We start from the raw sequence: 15,142 nt of genomic DNA on the forward strand, positions 1-15,142 counted from the left end.
TGTGGCTACACACTGTGTGTGTGTGGGGGGGGGCAGCGAGGCCACTGCTCCCTGCCGGCGCTGCCCTTTGGATGTTAATAGCCCGGCTGCCGCGTTCGCCACCTCCAATATGGCGGCCGCGACTCGGGCGCTGCTGTTCTCTGTGATCCCCCCTGCCCTTCTAGCGGGGATACTGCCCTGCGGTTGTGCGCAGCTGTGCAGGGGGAGCCTTGCTGGTGGGGGTCCGCGGGTCCGCCGTATGCTGCGGCGGCTGCCGGCTAGGCCTTGCCGCCCGCGCCACCTCCAATATGGCGGCCGCGATATCGGCGCTGCTACTCCCGGCGGTTCCCCTTACCTCGTTAGCGGGGATGCCGCTTCGTGGGCGAGCTGTGCTGGGCTGGGGGAGCTCCTCCGAGGGCAAACGCAGGTTGGCCTGGCGTTGTGGGTGTTTCCTGGGCTGTGTTCGTCCTCCCGGCAGGCGGCTGGCTAAATCGAGGCCCCGGCTCCTAGGGGGTACTAGGCCACAATCCGCAGGGACCTCGAAACGAGGTCCCCCGACTCCGCAGCCGTTCCCTCACCTTCTCTAGTGGTCCCCGAGCTGAAAGAAGACTCTGGGGGGATGGATGGGCGCTGAGGGCTCTGATTTAGAGTGGATATTGGAGACCCGAAGCAGGAGCTCAGGATACACACGTCCTGCTCCTTCCACAGTCAGGCCACGCCCCCAATAAGCTATTTTTTTATTTCATTTTACAAAAACTATTTCAGCAAATTCATGTGCAGTCATGAATAACCCCCATAGTGAGTACACACTAGCTAATATGCACATAAATATCGTTGACAATATTGTTATCGTTAAAGATAATCTGATCACGTGTACCAAGCTGTAACTTAAATATCTTCTCTGTATTGTGCTGATGTACTAAGCCAAGGAGAGTGACAGTTAGGAGCTGATTGGTGGTACTTTATTGTTCTACTTTATTGCTTAGTACATAGACCCCTATGTGTGGTACAACGCTGCTTTGTAAGTCACATGATCCATGCCTATAAATTGTGCTATATCCATAGTATTTGGAGCTTATAAATAGTGATGATTACTTTATTACAGATCCTTATTGTGGTTTCATTTCACCTTTCTTTTGTACCTGTGTTTCCTATTGACTCAAATATCATCATTGATCTTGATCAGGTTTCTTGTAAAACTTAGCTCAGATGAAACTAATTAGCATTTGTGCGCATTACTGCACATGACCGAGTTACTCATTGCGTCGTTGGAACCGTTTTGTTTTAATGCCCAATGATTTATTTCAGAATAAAATGAAAAGTCCAGTAAAGATGAAAGCGGTCTCCCCAGCTGCTCCTGACCGCCCACACATGAACAACACATCAGTGTCTATTTCTACCCTCAGCAAGGTGGACATTGATATCCTTCCTGATGACAAAACATCACCAGTTGACAACCATTTGATACCTGAGCCTCGGAATGACTGCACGTCAAATGATGCTCCAAGTAAAGTGATACAGAATGGTCCTCAATCACAGGGCATATGCACAAAGCCCCAGGCAGCGTACAGCCGCAACATGGAAAATCCAGTGTCACTAGATTCTCCTGTTAGCATGGAGGATGAAGAGGACACTATGAAGCTTTTACAGCCAGGCACCAAAAGGGAAGAAAAGATAGACCAGGTTGGTTATGTTTTATTGTCGCAAATATATTTGTGTCATATAGAGCGAGATCTATAGCTAGACCCCTTGGGGAAAGGATTTACAAGAACTAAAATGCAGAACTTAGCTGCAGTTTTGGGATTCCAGGTAAGTGGATACTACCCTGGTTACCTAATAATTGTTTAGATTTGGCCCTTGCAAAAGCAAATTCCTTCTCAAATGGACAAAACCATGTGCACTGCAGGGGGGAAGATGTAACATGTGCAGAGAGAGTTAGATTTGGGTGAGTTATTTTGTTTCTGTGCAGGAAAAATACTGTCTGCTTTATTTTTACACTGCAATATAGATCTCACTTTGAAGTAAAACCTCACCCAAATCTTGTTAAAAAGAGCAGCTGCTGACCCTCTTTTATTAAATACCAGCACCACAGGTAGAGGGGTTGGGTATGCAGTCCCTGGGTCGACAATGTGTAAGTCAGCAGTCACTAGGTTAACCACTAATAGTCGACGTCTAGTTCGACACCTGTAAATGGTTGACATACCATCGGCTGGCATTAACTGAAGGTGGACTAAAGCTTAAGGTCGACATAGAAATGGTTGACACAAGCTTCTCACTTTTTTGGGTGTAGACCAGGCATGTCCAACGTTGGCCCTCCAGCTGTTTTGAAACTACACATCCCAGCATGCTTTGCCACAGTTTTGCTATTAGAGAATGCTAAAACTATTGCAAAGCATGCTGGGATGTGTAGTTTCACAACATCTGGAGGGCCAACGTTGGACATGCCTGGTGTAGACCGACTCTGTTCATACTTTACTATCAAAGTGGACATAGGGCCTAATTCAGACAGGGACAAATTTGGCCCCGTTTCCAATAGTGGGGGTCTGTGCATGTGCAGACCCCCTGTGCGAACACCTTCGCCGAGTATCACACTTGCCGAGGTGTTTGTGACCAGCATTTTATGGGGGTCCACCTAAAAGCGCTGGGCATTCCCCTGGGAACGCAGGCGTGGCGCTGCCAGCTCGGGGTGGGTAGCTGACGGATATAAAGGTCAGTTTAGATCTTTATTTCCGATGGGGAGATAAATCATATGAATGTTTTCGGCCGTATGCGAGGGGATGTGTTCTCGCGTTTGGGGGGCGGGGGGGGCGGGGGGCACGTTCAGCGCTGACCTGTTTGCTAGGCTGCCAGTATACATAGCCTAGCAAACAGGTCTGAATCAGGCCCATAAAGTGATAATATAATAGTGTACCTAGTGCAGTGAGCCATGCCAGGGGTCGCGGGACACTTATACGCTGTCCATGCCTATATATGTCGACATAGACAAAACCATGAAAATCTCGTGTCGACCTTGTGGGTGTCACCCATGTCCATGTTGACCTTAAGCGTTTGTCGACCTGGCAATGTCAACCTATGGTATGGCAATCGTTTTTAGGTGTCAACCTAGTCACTGTTGAACATTAGTGATCGACCTAGACATTGTCATACCACTTTACCGTAACCGAGGGGTTTGTTGGCTTCAGTTTTGAGACCAGTCGGTCTCAATCGTCCTGAAGGATGCAAAGCTAGAACCGGCTGTGTATATGCAGAGCTTCCTGTCACACCTACTGGGTGACTCCGCCCCCTGCATCAGAGCAGCTTTTAATCCTTAACAGTGATCTGGTGTGTGCTCAGGCATCCCAGTTAGTAATCTTGTGGCCTCTCTATTAGATGAAAGGCCCAGTTCTGCAATAGAGCAGCTCTGTTGATCTTCATCTACTTCCATTTCAGGAAATGGGTTAAGGTCAATCAGTCTTATTGTATGTAATACCCCTTTTACACCAGAGCCTTGACCCGGGCTATTGCCGATCCACTCCCGGTCGGGCTGGGACTTTAAATAAAACTGCACTAGTAATAATGCAGGTGTAATTGTAATGCAAGTAATGTTCACACTCCTCACCTTTCCTTGTAATAATGATATGGAGACAAACCCACCACTACAAATTCTGCATCTGTTGGAGCTCTGCAGTTCTAATTTCTTTGTGTTTTGAACCTAAATGGAGAAAAAAGAGATCATTTTTTAGACTTGTATATGCAATATTTATTACAGAAATTCTAGGTTCCAATGTTTTTTTGTTTTTATTTGTGTGTGTGTGCAGGAAGCTATGGACTCTACAGACAAGCTCTTGGAACCCTTTGTCCCTGTTACAGAACCTGTAAGTGGAACTTACAAATATCAATGTATCTCATACAGGGAAAATAATCATGGCCTCCATATTATCTACAAGTATTCATTTGTAGGGAAGCTATACTAGATGCATATAAACAGGTGTGGTATGATATGTTGAAAGTCATAGTGTTCGATTCAATACGGTGCACGGGTATTCTAATCAGCGCGTTGCTAACTCCATCCCGGTGCGGGCAGAAACTAGGGCGTGATGCCGTTTTAAACCCTAGCACGGGCAAACAGCATCGCGGGAGGCACTTCATTAGGAAAATGCCGGTACGGGCGATTAAACCCCCACGAGTACCGTAATTCCCCAATTTAGCAGTGCGCGGAGTAGAATAATTCTGGGGGATCCCTTACAGCGCTATTCACTGCGCACCGTATGGAATAGATCCTATAGTGTCATAATATTGACATTGGCCATGTCAACATTTATCATATACACACTGATAAAATATTGATATGTTATGAATGTCGACTTTTTAAATGTCAACCTAATCCAATGCAGATGGTCCTATCCAAATTCCAGAACAGCATTTATAGCATGCATTGTTTTTCTTTAGGCCGAAGCTGTGGCAAGAACTGAAATGCAGCCTCACAGTTCTGTGTCTGAGCCATCTGTATCCAGAAAGAGGAGACAAAGGATCAAAGAGGACTCGACAGAACATTCTGAGCAGGTGACAGCTGTAGACCCATAATGGGGAATTGTTTGCTAAGAAACACCTAAGGGTTCTAACTGACCACTACAACCTCCCCCACTTGCACAAAATGAAAATGAATGTTGCTGTAGAGCCATCTAGAGGTAACTTTTTTAATTGGGACTGTTTATTACTAGGCACATTCTTATTCAGGCATGCCAAACTATCAAGTACATTACAATTTTTTTTTTTATTAAGGATTGAGCATAGTTATAACATAATTCGGTACTTGTTTCCTAGCACGGCCACAATCTTTGGGATCGTGTACCTTTAAGTTAAGGTACACGATCCCCGCGATGGACCCGATTTCCTTTGAAATCAGGTCCATTTTGCCGGCAAAGGAAAAATCGGGGGCATCGCGTCGGTCGGGACCATTAACATTGGTCCCGGCGCGACCGACGCAATGCCCCCGATTTTGCCATAGGCTTCAATGTTAAAATATTTTTTAACATTGAAATCGGAAGCATCGCGCGCGTCATTCCCCTACTATCCACGTTGGGGTGGGGTTGAGAATATATAGTGTGGCGAGCGCAGCGAGCCACCGAGCCCGAAGCGTGGCGAGGGACGCGTATACCTGTGAGGTTATACGCGTCCCCTCCCGGGTCTCGCTACGCTCGCCACGCTTCGGGCTCGGTGGCTCGCTGCGCTCGCCACACTATATATTCTCAACTCCACGCCGACGTGGATAATAGGGGAATGAAAAGGTCGGAGGACGCGCACCGCCGCCCCTCGCGGGCTCGCTGCGCTCGCCACGCTTCGGGTTGGCGTCTATCGTGGGGTGGGGTTTACGTTGTAAAATTTGGGGGTCTAGGGAATATTTTACATTAAATCCAATGTAAAATCGGGTCCCAGGGACCCTATTCACATTTGATTCAATTAAAAAAATCGGGTCGGTCGCGTCGATCGCATCGCATGCGACCAAATCGCATGCGATGCGATGGACGCGATTTTTCCGACACGACCACCCCGATGGAAATCGGTGTGGCCGTGCTAGGAAACAAGTACCCATAATTCACAGTTGCAGTGAAACTTTTGAAAAGCACACATTGACATCAAGAAACATTCCTTTGTTTTTGGTATTGTTATCATTCTTGAACACAGTTCACATTAAAAAATAAGAAGACTTAAAGAAAAACATGTGAAATTACTGAACAATGATACCTAGGGGGCGGCCGTGGCCCGAGTCAGTCCACCACTCACACAGAGGTCGTGTTTGTCGGAAGGTCTATCTGGTTGGGCCCAGTGAGGACACAGGTCTCGTACCATTGGGTGGAACGAAAGCATTTGTGGATTTGTAACTTTAGGTCATTGGATAGTGAATCGATAAAGCCCTCCCATATTTGGAAAAACGTTTCCGTACGTTCTTCTTTTTGGAGGGATGTTTCCACCCACTCCATGTGAAATAGCTTAGCTCGAAACAGAGGTATAGAAGGAGGGTCCCTTTGGATCCATTGATGCAAGATACATTTGTGGGCTACCACTGATATTATAAGCATCATCCTTTTGCTTTCTTGAAGGATTGGCGTTCCCATTGGGTATATGCCCAGGATTGCCCATTCTGCCGACAATGGGAGGCGATTCAATAAAAATGTAGTGGAGAATCCCTGTACCTGTTTCCAAAAACGTTTAATGGTAGGGCAATCACACATGAGGTGTTGGAATGTTGCAGTGGGGCTGTCACATTTTGGGCAGGTATCTGTGTCTGAGATGCCCATCAAATATCGACGGTGTGGGGAGAGGTAACCGTTATGATAGATATTGTAAAACATCTCTCTATACATTGAGGCTGGTAGTGTTTTCCATGAGTAGAGAAAGGAGCGTTGTAGGTGTTTCAGTGTGAGTTGAGGGAATGTTCGCAGCCATGTGGACAGGCCCGTGTGTGATTTAGAATGGTCAATGGGTACGTGAAGGGTCTGGTAGTATGTTGAAATTGCTTTTCTGCCGGAAGTAGGTTTAGAGAGTAGCGCATCAAATTCATTTGTGCGGTCAGTCGGTAATAGGTGTCAGAGTACTGAGCTAGCATAGTGTTGGGCCTGGTAAACCGCCAATGCTTGTGAGGCAGGGAGGTCATATTTGTCTACCAGGGCCTGTGCCGACAATGGTGCTGTAGCCGTGCTATCAACCAGGGCCTGAATGTGTCTTATCCCCTTGGATTTCCAGGAAGTAAATGGGTGTGTTGCCGAACCATCCTGGAATTCAGGATTGTTCAGGAGTGGGAGAAACAATGAGTGATGGCTGTTAATATTCTATTTATGTCGTGTGCGGTGCAAGACAGTCCATGTCGTCATCAGCAGAGGGTTTTGTATGATTGAGTCCTTGAGTTCCTGTGGCAGTGTAAAAAGGAAAGTAAGTGTTGGTCTGGCAAAAATGACTGGTCGATGTCCGTGTCCGTGTGGTTGGTTGTAGTGTGAATCCAGTCACGGATATATCGTATAATTCCGGCTTGATTGTAAAGTGTTAGGTTTGGGAGATTTACTCCACCATTGGAGACTGGTTGTTGTAACTTAAGATAACTTATTCGTGGTCTTTTATTTTGCTAAATGAATTTTCGAAATGTGGTATTGATGAGTTTCTCATCGGGGGTCGTTAAGAGAACCGGTAACATTTGGAGAGGGTATAATATTTTTGGGAATGTGATCATTTTGAGTAGGTGAACACGTCCCAGGTATGAGACCATGAGATGTCTCCAGTTGTCCAGTTCTGCTGAAATAGGTTTTAATATTTTGGTGATATTGAGTCTATAGAGATCAGAAATGTGTTTAGGGATGTATACCCCTAAGTACTTTATCGTGGTTGAGGCCCATCGTATATGGCTTCCCTTCGCCCAGTGAGGGCGGATTTGTGGGCCTAGTTATAAGCCTTGGACATTACAATTTTTAATAACTGTCATTTAGGTTTTACTGGTACTGCCCATATTTAGTAGTACTGAAACTGTTTTTGGTGGTTTGATTAAAAAATGTTTTAGAAATGCATATCATTTTTCTAATAAAAGTGTTTTTTACTTGAGTCGTTATCATCACCATGGATACAAAATGCACACATTCCTTTTACAGGTGCAATCCAAGATGGATTTGCCCCAGTCAGGCTTCAGAAAAGGGGAATATGCGGTGCTCCTGTTTAGCATTGATCTATAATCTCGCCTCTTAATACAAGATGGCTTTGACTGTGTTATCAGTGGGTTATGAATGTTCCAGATCTGGCTATTGCATGAAAGCTGATATAGAGAGTTGTTGATTCTCTAGTTACTATCAAAATCCTGGGTTTTCTAAAACTTATGAAAAGGAAACTAACAACAAACTATCATTTATATATATGTCCGTGCGGCTCCGAAACACTGCTATCTGTTGGCCGCAAGTGAAATTACATCTACTAGGTTGGGAAGGATTTGCTTAGAGCGGGCTTACACTGCCATTTGTTGGCAGCAAGTGAAACTACATTCACTGGCTTTCAAAGCATTTGCTTCAAGCGGGCTTACTTGTCCTTTATATGTATCAAACCTTTGAGAGAGAGAGAGAGAGAGTTAAAATGGAGGTTTCCCATATCAACCAAATGTAATTTTATAGCAATAAGCAATATTTTATATGGACAATGGCTATGAAAAGTTAGCACACATATGGGCATATTCAATTGGCCTCAATTTATAATGGCTAAAAGATTTCTACTGACTAGTATTGTGGATTTTTTTTTTTTTTACACCTGCCCAAGAAAAATTTGCAATAATGGACTCTGTTTTGTTATCGCAAAAACACCTAGATCTGGGAAGTTATCCTGTGTGTTTTTGCGTGAAAATTGAAAATGGCACCAATTTTTTTCAGAAGAAAGCAGCAATTATTAGCAGTAATAAAAGAAAATCTTTGGTCCTCCAAATTGGACTTTCTTTATAAATGCAATTGGAACCTGATTATAGTAAATGGCCCTTTATCGAATGTTGTAAGTTCAACTGGATTCCTAGTAACCGCCTAGTTATTTTGTTAAATGTTCTCCACAAGGTCATTGGTTGCAAAAACGTAATAATTATGCAAAATATTGATGTTTTCCTAGTTTCCTGCGCTATGCCCGAGACCTCTGCCTTCTCCTCCTGTCATACATCACCGAACTTTGACAAAATCCCACAGCAGCCCAGAGAGAAAAGGCACTACATCAGCAGACTGCTCAAACCACAACATCGCTTCCTCTCAGGTCTGTAATGTCTGTGTTTGGCAAAATAACTGCAACACAGGTGGAATTATTGGGCGGTATTCAATACCGCCGGTGAGGTGGTTTCTGTGGCGAGGAAAATGGCAAGGTTTGCCGCAAATGCAGCGAGCCCGCTGCATTCTGTGATGAGCCCCCCCGTTTTGATGGCCGCACTCGCCATTTCCACCTTGCTGAAAAGAACCAGCAAGGTGGAAGCGGCAAGTGAAGGGGCAGTTGAATACTGATGGTGAGCTATCGGCACTACTCATGTCATAGCTCGCCGTCCGAGCACTGAATATACCCCATAGTGTGGAGCAAATAAATATAACAGTTCAAAAAAGTGGCTTAATCAGCGGCTTGAACAGAATTTATAAAAAGTAATTCCCACTATTCTGTGCAAGCCTGATGAAATTGATTGCGTAGCGGGTGGGGGTGGGGTTGGGTTGTGTTGACTGTACCAGGAGATCAGGGCTGAAACTAGGATTTTTGTCAGCCGGGCAAGGCAGTAATTTGGGTTGGGTCCTTCTAATCCACCCCCATCCCTGCATCTACCTATGGGTATCACATACATCACCCGGGGCATGCGGCCCTCCCTTACTCGCCTCCAGTTGTGGAGAACTCACTAAAAATGGAATGAGATGCAGTTGAAGTGACAAATGCGATGAAAAAGTAATAGGGATTATATTTACACAACACAAAGTTGTGTTGCCCTTTTAAAATGAAGCTTTTTGATTGAGAGTTCATTGATGGCTCATTCTAATTGTGTGTATTTTCATGGGTTTGACCTTATTGCCATCTACTGGATATAACTTGACTTCTAAACCTTTTGCCTTTACGCTGCAGTCATCTTTTTACTGTTTACTGTCAATTTGCTTCTATAAAGGATCATCGTCCTTTGTCCGCAAGAGAGAGAAGACGACTAAAACAATCTCAAGAAGAAATATCTCTATCCGGTGAGTTATGTTAAAGATGATATATATATTGTTTTCTCAATTATACTTTCTGGGGGACACTGTTGGCAGTTAGAGTAGGGGTGCAGCCGATGGGAACAATTCAGTCTTTGAGAAACAAGAAACTCTCACTAATTTTACATCTGCCCCACCTGCAGTGCAACATGTTTTTGTCCATCTGCAAAAATTGCAGCCTTGTTACCAGGTCTGAATCAGGCCCTTAGTAAATCTACTTCCTAGTATGAACTGCTGCTATTTAGTGTGACTGCCAGTGGTTTGTATATTGTGGGTAGAGTAACCTTGGTGCCTACTCCATAAGTTAATTATCCTGTACTATTGGCTTTGCAGGTTTGACTTTGTTTTCGGAGGTTAATTTTCTGTGTTACTGCTCTGTGTGGCCATCAAGCAAGTCATTGCCTTATGTTTCTGTCTTGTGGTATTCAGATATAGGATAGGGTTGTGTCATCCTGTCTTATGGATCAATCATTCTTGGAGTGTTCTCTGTAGGGACTCATTAGCTTGTTGGGCATAAAGCAAAATGTGTGTATGTGTGTGTGTGTGTGTGTGTGTGTGTGTGTGTGTGTGTATGTATATTTTATATATATATATATATATATATATATATATATATATATATATATATATATATATATATATATATTGTTTACGTAAAGTCCTGGCTACTAGTTGGGGGTTTGGTTGGTATCCTCTCCCTATTCAGTGGCTCCACCAAAACCTGTAATTGTTCAGCAATGCACACCTTGCTCCTACTGCATGATTTGTCTTAAAAAGGCCCATCTCAGAAAGGGAAAGTATTACAATGAGGAGTGGGTATCCAGATCCATCTGAACTGGATAACAATACTCGAGGTAATTAGCATGTCATTTTATAGTAGTACTTTCAGAACAGGCTTGTTATGGGTTGTTGTCCAAAGTTGACTACTCACTCTATACCGGGAAGCCAGCTACTAATCTATTTGATTTTGGTTTATTACACAAGCACCATCTGTCAGAAGAGGTTCTGCTGAAGTTCTCCAGATAGCCCAAGAAATCCATCCTGTCAATCGGGCATTGCCAAGTGAGCATAGGGTGAGTGCTAGATCTTCAGATAATGCATCTGCGCATTGTTATATCATTGGTAAGGAATATCCTCATAAGATAACACTTGTCAATGGGGCTGTGTAATTAAAATCTGTTATAAAAAAAAAAAAACCCTACGGCGTGGTGTGGAGCTTTACATAGCTTTACAGAAAGCAGTTAAGCTTCTTGGTAAGTGAATATTTGCCACTGGCACTATTCCTCTGTTTTCACATGTGCACAAAGTACTGTACCTTTCCTTTTTCACTTGTCTTTCCAAATCACCCATATTCAGCTTCTAGGCCTACAAATAAGAGACTGTGTGATATAAAATGTTAGAAGCTAACATGGCTTGTGTTAAAGAAATAACTTGTACCACCCCTGCCATGTTCCATTACACCCCAGTTAATGAGTTTGGAGTCTTGATTCCTGGTTTGAGTGCCTTACAAAGCATACACAGCAGCATTCTGGAGGCACAGGACAGAAGAGAACTGACCCCTAAAGCGACCAGTTCATTACTTTACACAATTGCAGAGATGAGCTCCTTTCAGAGTCCCTGCCTTGCATGTATTTTTTAATATATTCATGCAAATGTTAAAGCTTATACCTGCTGTGAAGGCTTTAGGGATGGCAGGAAGAGGCAGTAGAATGGAGAAGCAGTGGCTAGCAGGGAAATGCAGACAATGACAGGGGGTGATGGGATGGCAGAGAGACAGGGTGACTGAGTTCATAATGGGTAGTGGGGGTGTTGATGGATAGAGGTAAATGGTGACTTAGGAGAGTCAGAAGGAGGCATCATGGGGAGGCAGAGGGTGACATGTAGAAACAGTGGTTGAATGAGGCTGGCAGAGGTTAACTGGGTAGCAGTGGGTGGTAGGGATATGCAGAGTGTGGCAGTGGGAGAGAAGTTGAGGCAGACAGGCATTGACTGCGTGGAGGTGCATAGAATGACTGGGAGAGGCAGTGGGAGTTGAGAAAAGCATAGGGCACAGGGGATTGGCAGTATATGACTAGGGAGAGGCAGGGGAGGCATAGGTTTATAAGGGGATGGCAATTGGTAACATGGGATGGCACAGAGGCAGTGTGTAATGGAGGATGGCAAGGGGTGACAGTGATGAAAGAGGGAGGCAGCGGGTGACTATGGAGGGGCAAGGAGTTTTCCACTGTCCCCGACCACATCTTATTCAGATCTGATCGCAGTACAAATTTGTTCTCAAAATGGGCAAAACCATGTGCACTGCAGGTGGGGCAGATGTAACATGTGCAGAGAGAGTTACATTTGGGTGAGTTATTTTATTTCTGTGCATGATAAATACTGGCTGCATTATTTTTACACTGCAATTTAGATTTCAGTTTCAACACACTCCACCCAAATTTAACTCTCTCTGCACATGTTACATCTGCCCCACCTGCAGTGCACATGCTTTTGCCCATTTTGAGTACAAATTTGTACTGCGATCAGATCTGAATAAGGGCCATTGTGTGCTTCCCCCTTCCCCCCAAGCACAGATGCATCCCATAAAGTCAGTGCTCAGTACTCCCCCTCCTTCCACTATGCTGCCCACAGATGCGCGCCTCCTATGAATATCAGCATATAGATGAGGGAGCTAGGAGTGCAGCCTGCTGGTGGCAGTGGCGGCAGCAGCTGCTGCTGGGCGAGGAAGGAGAGACATAGCATTGGAGTGGGTACAGAGCTGACTTATGACCACATCCAAACACAAAGAGAGGGCCCTTTCTGTCTACATCAGACAACCAGATTGAAAAATGTGAACAAGGACCAGGGCCGGCGCCACCACTAGGCAGCTCTAGGCGTTTGCCTAGGGCGCTGGCCACTGGAGGACGGCACTTGGGACGGAGCAGGTCACAGTGCACCCCCAATCCCACCCTGGACCCAGGTGAGGTGAGCTGCAGCAGCGCCCGCACCCGCACCACTACCCCACCCCTACCGTACAGCAGGTGAGCGGTGGTTATGTGCAGGAACTCTCCCGGGCGGTGATTGACAGCGGGGGCTCAGGAAGCGCTGCTGTGCTATGATGGTGCCATCGGACACACAGCGCGTGGGGACACTGAACTTGCGCTATCTCACTATCAGCACAAGCACCATCATAGCAGAGCAGCGCTTCCTGAGCCCCCGCTGTCAATTGCCGCCCAGGAGAATCTCCCCCCCTGGAGTGACCTGGTCGCGGCGGTGGATGCATCACCCCCCCCCCCCCCCTCCCCGCCTGGGGCATTGTGGTCACTAGCACTGGCCCTGACAAGGACTCATCCTTCCAAAAAACCTTGTTACAAAGGGGCAAGATGCTCTACTTTACTGTATTATCAGCAGGGGGCAGTATTGCTCATTTAAACTGAAAAGCTAAGTTCATTTTGCTATGTAAATGATTGCCACATTGGTTACTACATTTCTTAAGTATAATAAACAAAATGTTTTCTATTAATACAGAAAAAGCAAACTTCTGTACATCTGTTGTCGGAGGATGATCTCAGCTCCTCCACCAGTTCCACAGATAAATCTGAGGGAGATTGTAAAGAAAGGTAAATGATTGATTTATTCCCGTACTACAGCACATACAATACTATTCACTCCAATAAGTGTAGTTATAAAATGTTTTCTGGACAAACACTGTCCAATAATGCAGCATTGCGCAAGGAAACCGAGCATGATGATGTAAAGCCCTGTACACACAGTGATAAGGACCCCCTCCTCACACATCCTCCCAAGTGAGTGGCAGGGTGGCACCCTTTTCTAGGGTTCAAGCAACCCCCACGCACTTTTATCCAGGACTTCTCCCGCCTCAATTGAGGCACCCCTTACAAGGAAACACCCCCCCCCCCCCCCACATCCAGTCCTCCTCTTTTTGTAAATTTTGCTAATAAAGTAATAGTCTTCACAAGAAAAGTGTATTCGTTTAATCAATCCCCTCATACAAGTAAATTGGTGGGTCACAGTAATCTCATTAGACTGGGCACATTCTTCTTCCTTCTGCCACTGATCTTTTCCCTCTTCCACTCTCCCCTCCCCCTTCCTCCCCACTACCCTGAGTGCGCTATTCTCACCAACTAACACTGAAGGGGATATAGGTGGGGTCACGTGGTCAAAACAACATTTACAGGATAGGAACTAGCCGCAACCCTTGTGAATAACTGTTTATAGGGGGGGGGGGGTATTAATAAGCGATAGAAATTATTCTATTAACTTGTAGTAAAACTATTCTGTAATAAAATAATGTTACACGTGTTTCTGTCTTCTGTAGGCAGGAGGTAGATGTAGCCTGTATTACTCCTTGAAATGAAAATATATAATTTTTTTTCAGGAGATACTCAGACTCTGGGGACATGAATGATCTGGTCAGTCTGATGACACAAACATTATGCATGGAAAAAGGCCAAATGCCCCCAGCCCCTTGTAATGAATTCAGACTCCACAGAAAATACAGAGATACATTAATATTACATGGCAGAGCGGCGGAGGACCCAGAAGATATCTGCTTACAAGACTTACCATCAGGTGAGCGCATGCAGAGTAATCGCTGATCTTACTAAGTCTTATTTTCCACATGCAGGCAACCAGATGAGAAAAAGTACAGTATTTATACAAATGAAAGCAATGCTGCGGATACTCCGAGGCTCTAAGCAATAAGTGGCAATAAGCTGTTGATGAACTACACATCCCAGCATGCCTTGCCTTAGTTTGGCTATTTGGTCACACTGAAACTGATGCAAGGCATGCTGGGATGTGTAGTTCATCAATAGCCAGAGGTCTACTTATTGCCCACCCCTGCTCTGGAGGCTGTACTGTGAACAGAGCTGCAGTGTTTCGCTTCCCACTCACTCTGCAATATTGTACTGTGTCATCTCATTGCACCCATCTTCTTGAAATGAACTTGCTACATGGAAGGTGCTGTCAATTTTGGACCACCTACAGCTCTAGGCCTCATAGCCCGTGTTTCATAATGCATAACTTTGGGATATACATACAGATAGTCATCCTCATATGGCCCTTTAATAGGATGAAGTGAGCGAAAGCTGTCGGACTTAATCCTATTCTAATCCCCTACTGTATTGTTCATATTGTATTGCAATTGAGAACAATAGGCCTTGGTGAGACATGGCTCTCCAGAGAAGGCTAGCTGAAGAAGGCTCCATCTGTATGTACTGAAAAAACATAAACGCTCTATTGAGTAATTACAACATCACCAGGATTTGCTAATAATATCTCTCTGGACTTGGAAAAACCACATGATTAATCCTAAATTTGAGTCAGACTACTACTGGAATATAATGCATTTATGTTTTTATAATGGATCGATGACCATGTTTAATTGCCAAAAAATAGTACAGCCCCCTAAAGTGTCCGGCACCATCGTCACAGCTAGTCCTACATCTGCATCAAGAGCC

At 44.9% G+C, this 15,142-nt stretch overlaps 1 protein-coding gene across 4 annotated transcripts in view; it reads left to right on the forward strand.

The window, feature by feature from the left end:
- LOC146026059 (serine/threonine-protein kinase Nek4-like) overlaps positions 1 to 15,142 on the forward strand; it is a 56,998-nt gene that overhangs the window by 39,148 nt on the left and 2,708 nt on the right. For 3 of the 4 annotated variants that reach the window (XM_083156406.1, XM_083156404.1, XM_083156405.1), the window contains exons 7-14: positions 1,288 to 1,662; positions 3,777 to 3,833; positions 4,408 to 4,521; positions 8,584 to 8,721; positions 9,602 to 9,671; positions 10,668 to 10,756; positions 13,188 to 13,279; positions 14,059 to 14,252. In XM_083156406.1, the coding sequence (XP_083012532.1) occupies positions 1,288 to 1,662; positions 3,777 to 3,833; positions 4,408 to 4,521; positions 8,584 to 8,721; positions 9,602 to 9,671; positions 10,668 to 10,756; positions 13,188 to 13,279; positions 14,059 to 14,252 (1,129 nt within the window). The remainder of the gene's footprint in view (positions 1 to 1,287; positions 1,663 to 3,776; positions 3,834 to 4,407; positions 4,522 to 8,583; positions 8,722 to 9,601; positions 9,672 to 10,667; positions 10,757 to 13,187; positions 13,280 to 14,058; positions 14,253 to 15,142) is intronic. The other variant, XM_083156407.1, reaches the window with a different exon arrangement.

Source organism: Crinia signifera, chromosome 8, assembly GCF_055691185.1.
Source record: "Crinia signifera chromosome 8, ASM5569118v1, whole genome shotgun sequence".
NCBI classification, from domain to species: domain Eukaryota; kingdom Metazoa; phylum Chordata; class Amphibia; order Anura; family Myobatrachidae; genus Crinia; species Crinia signifera.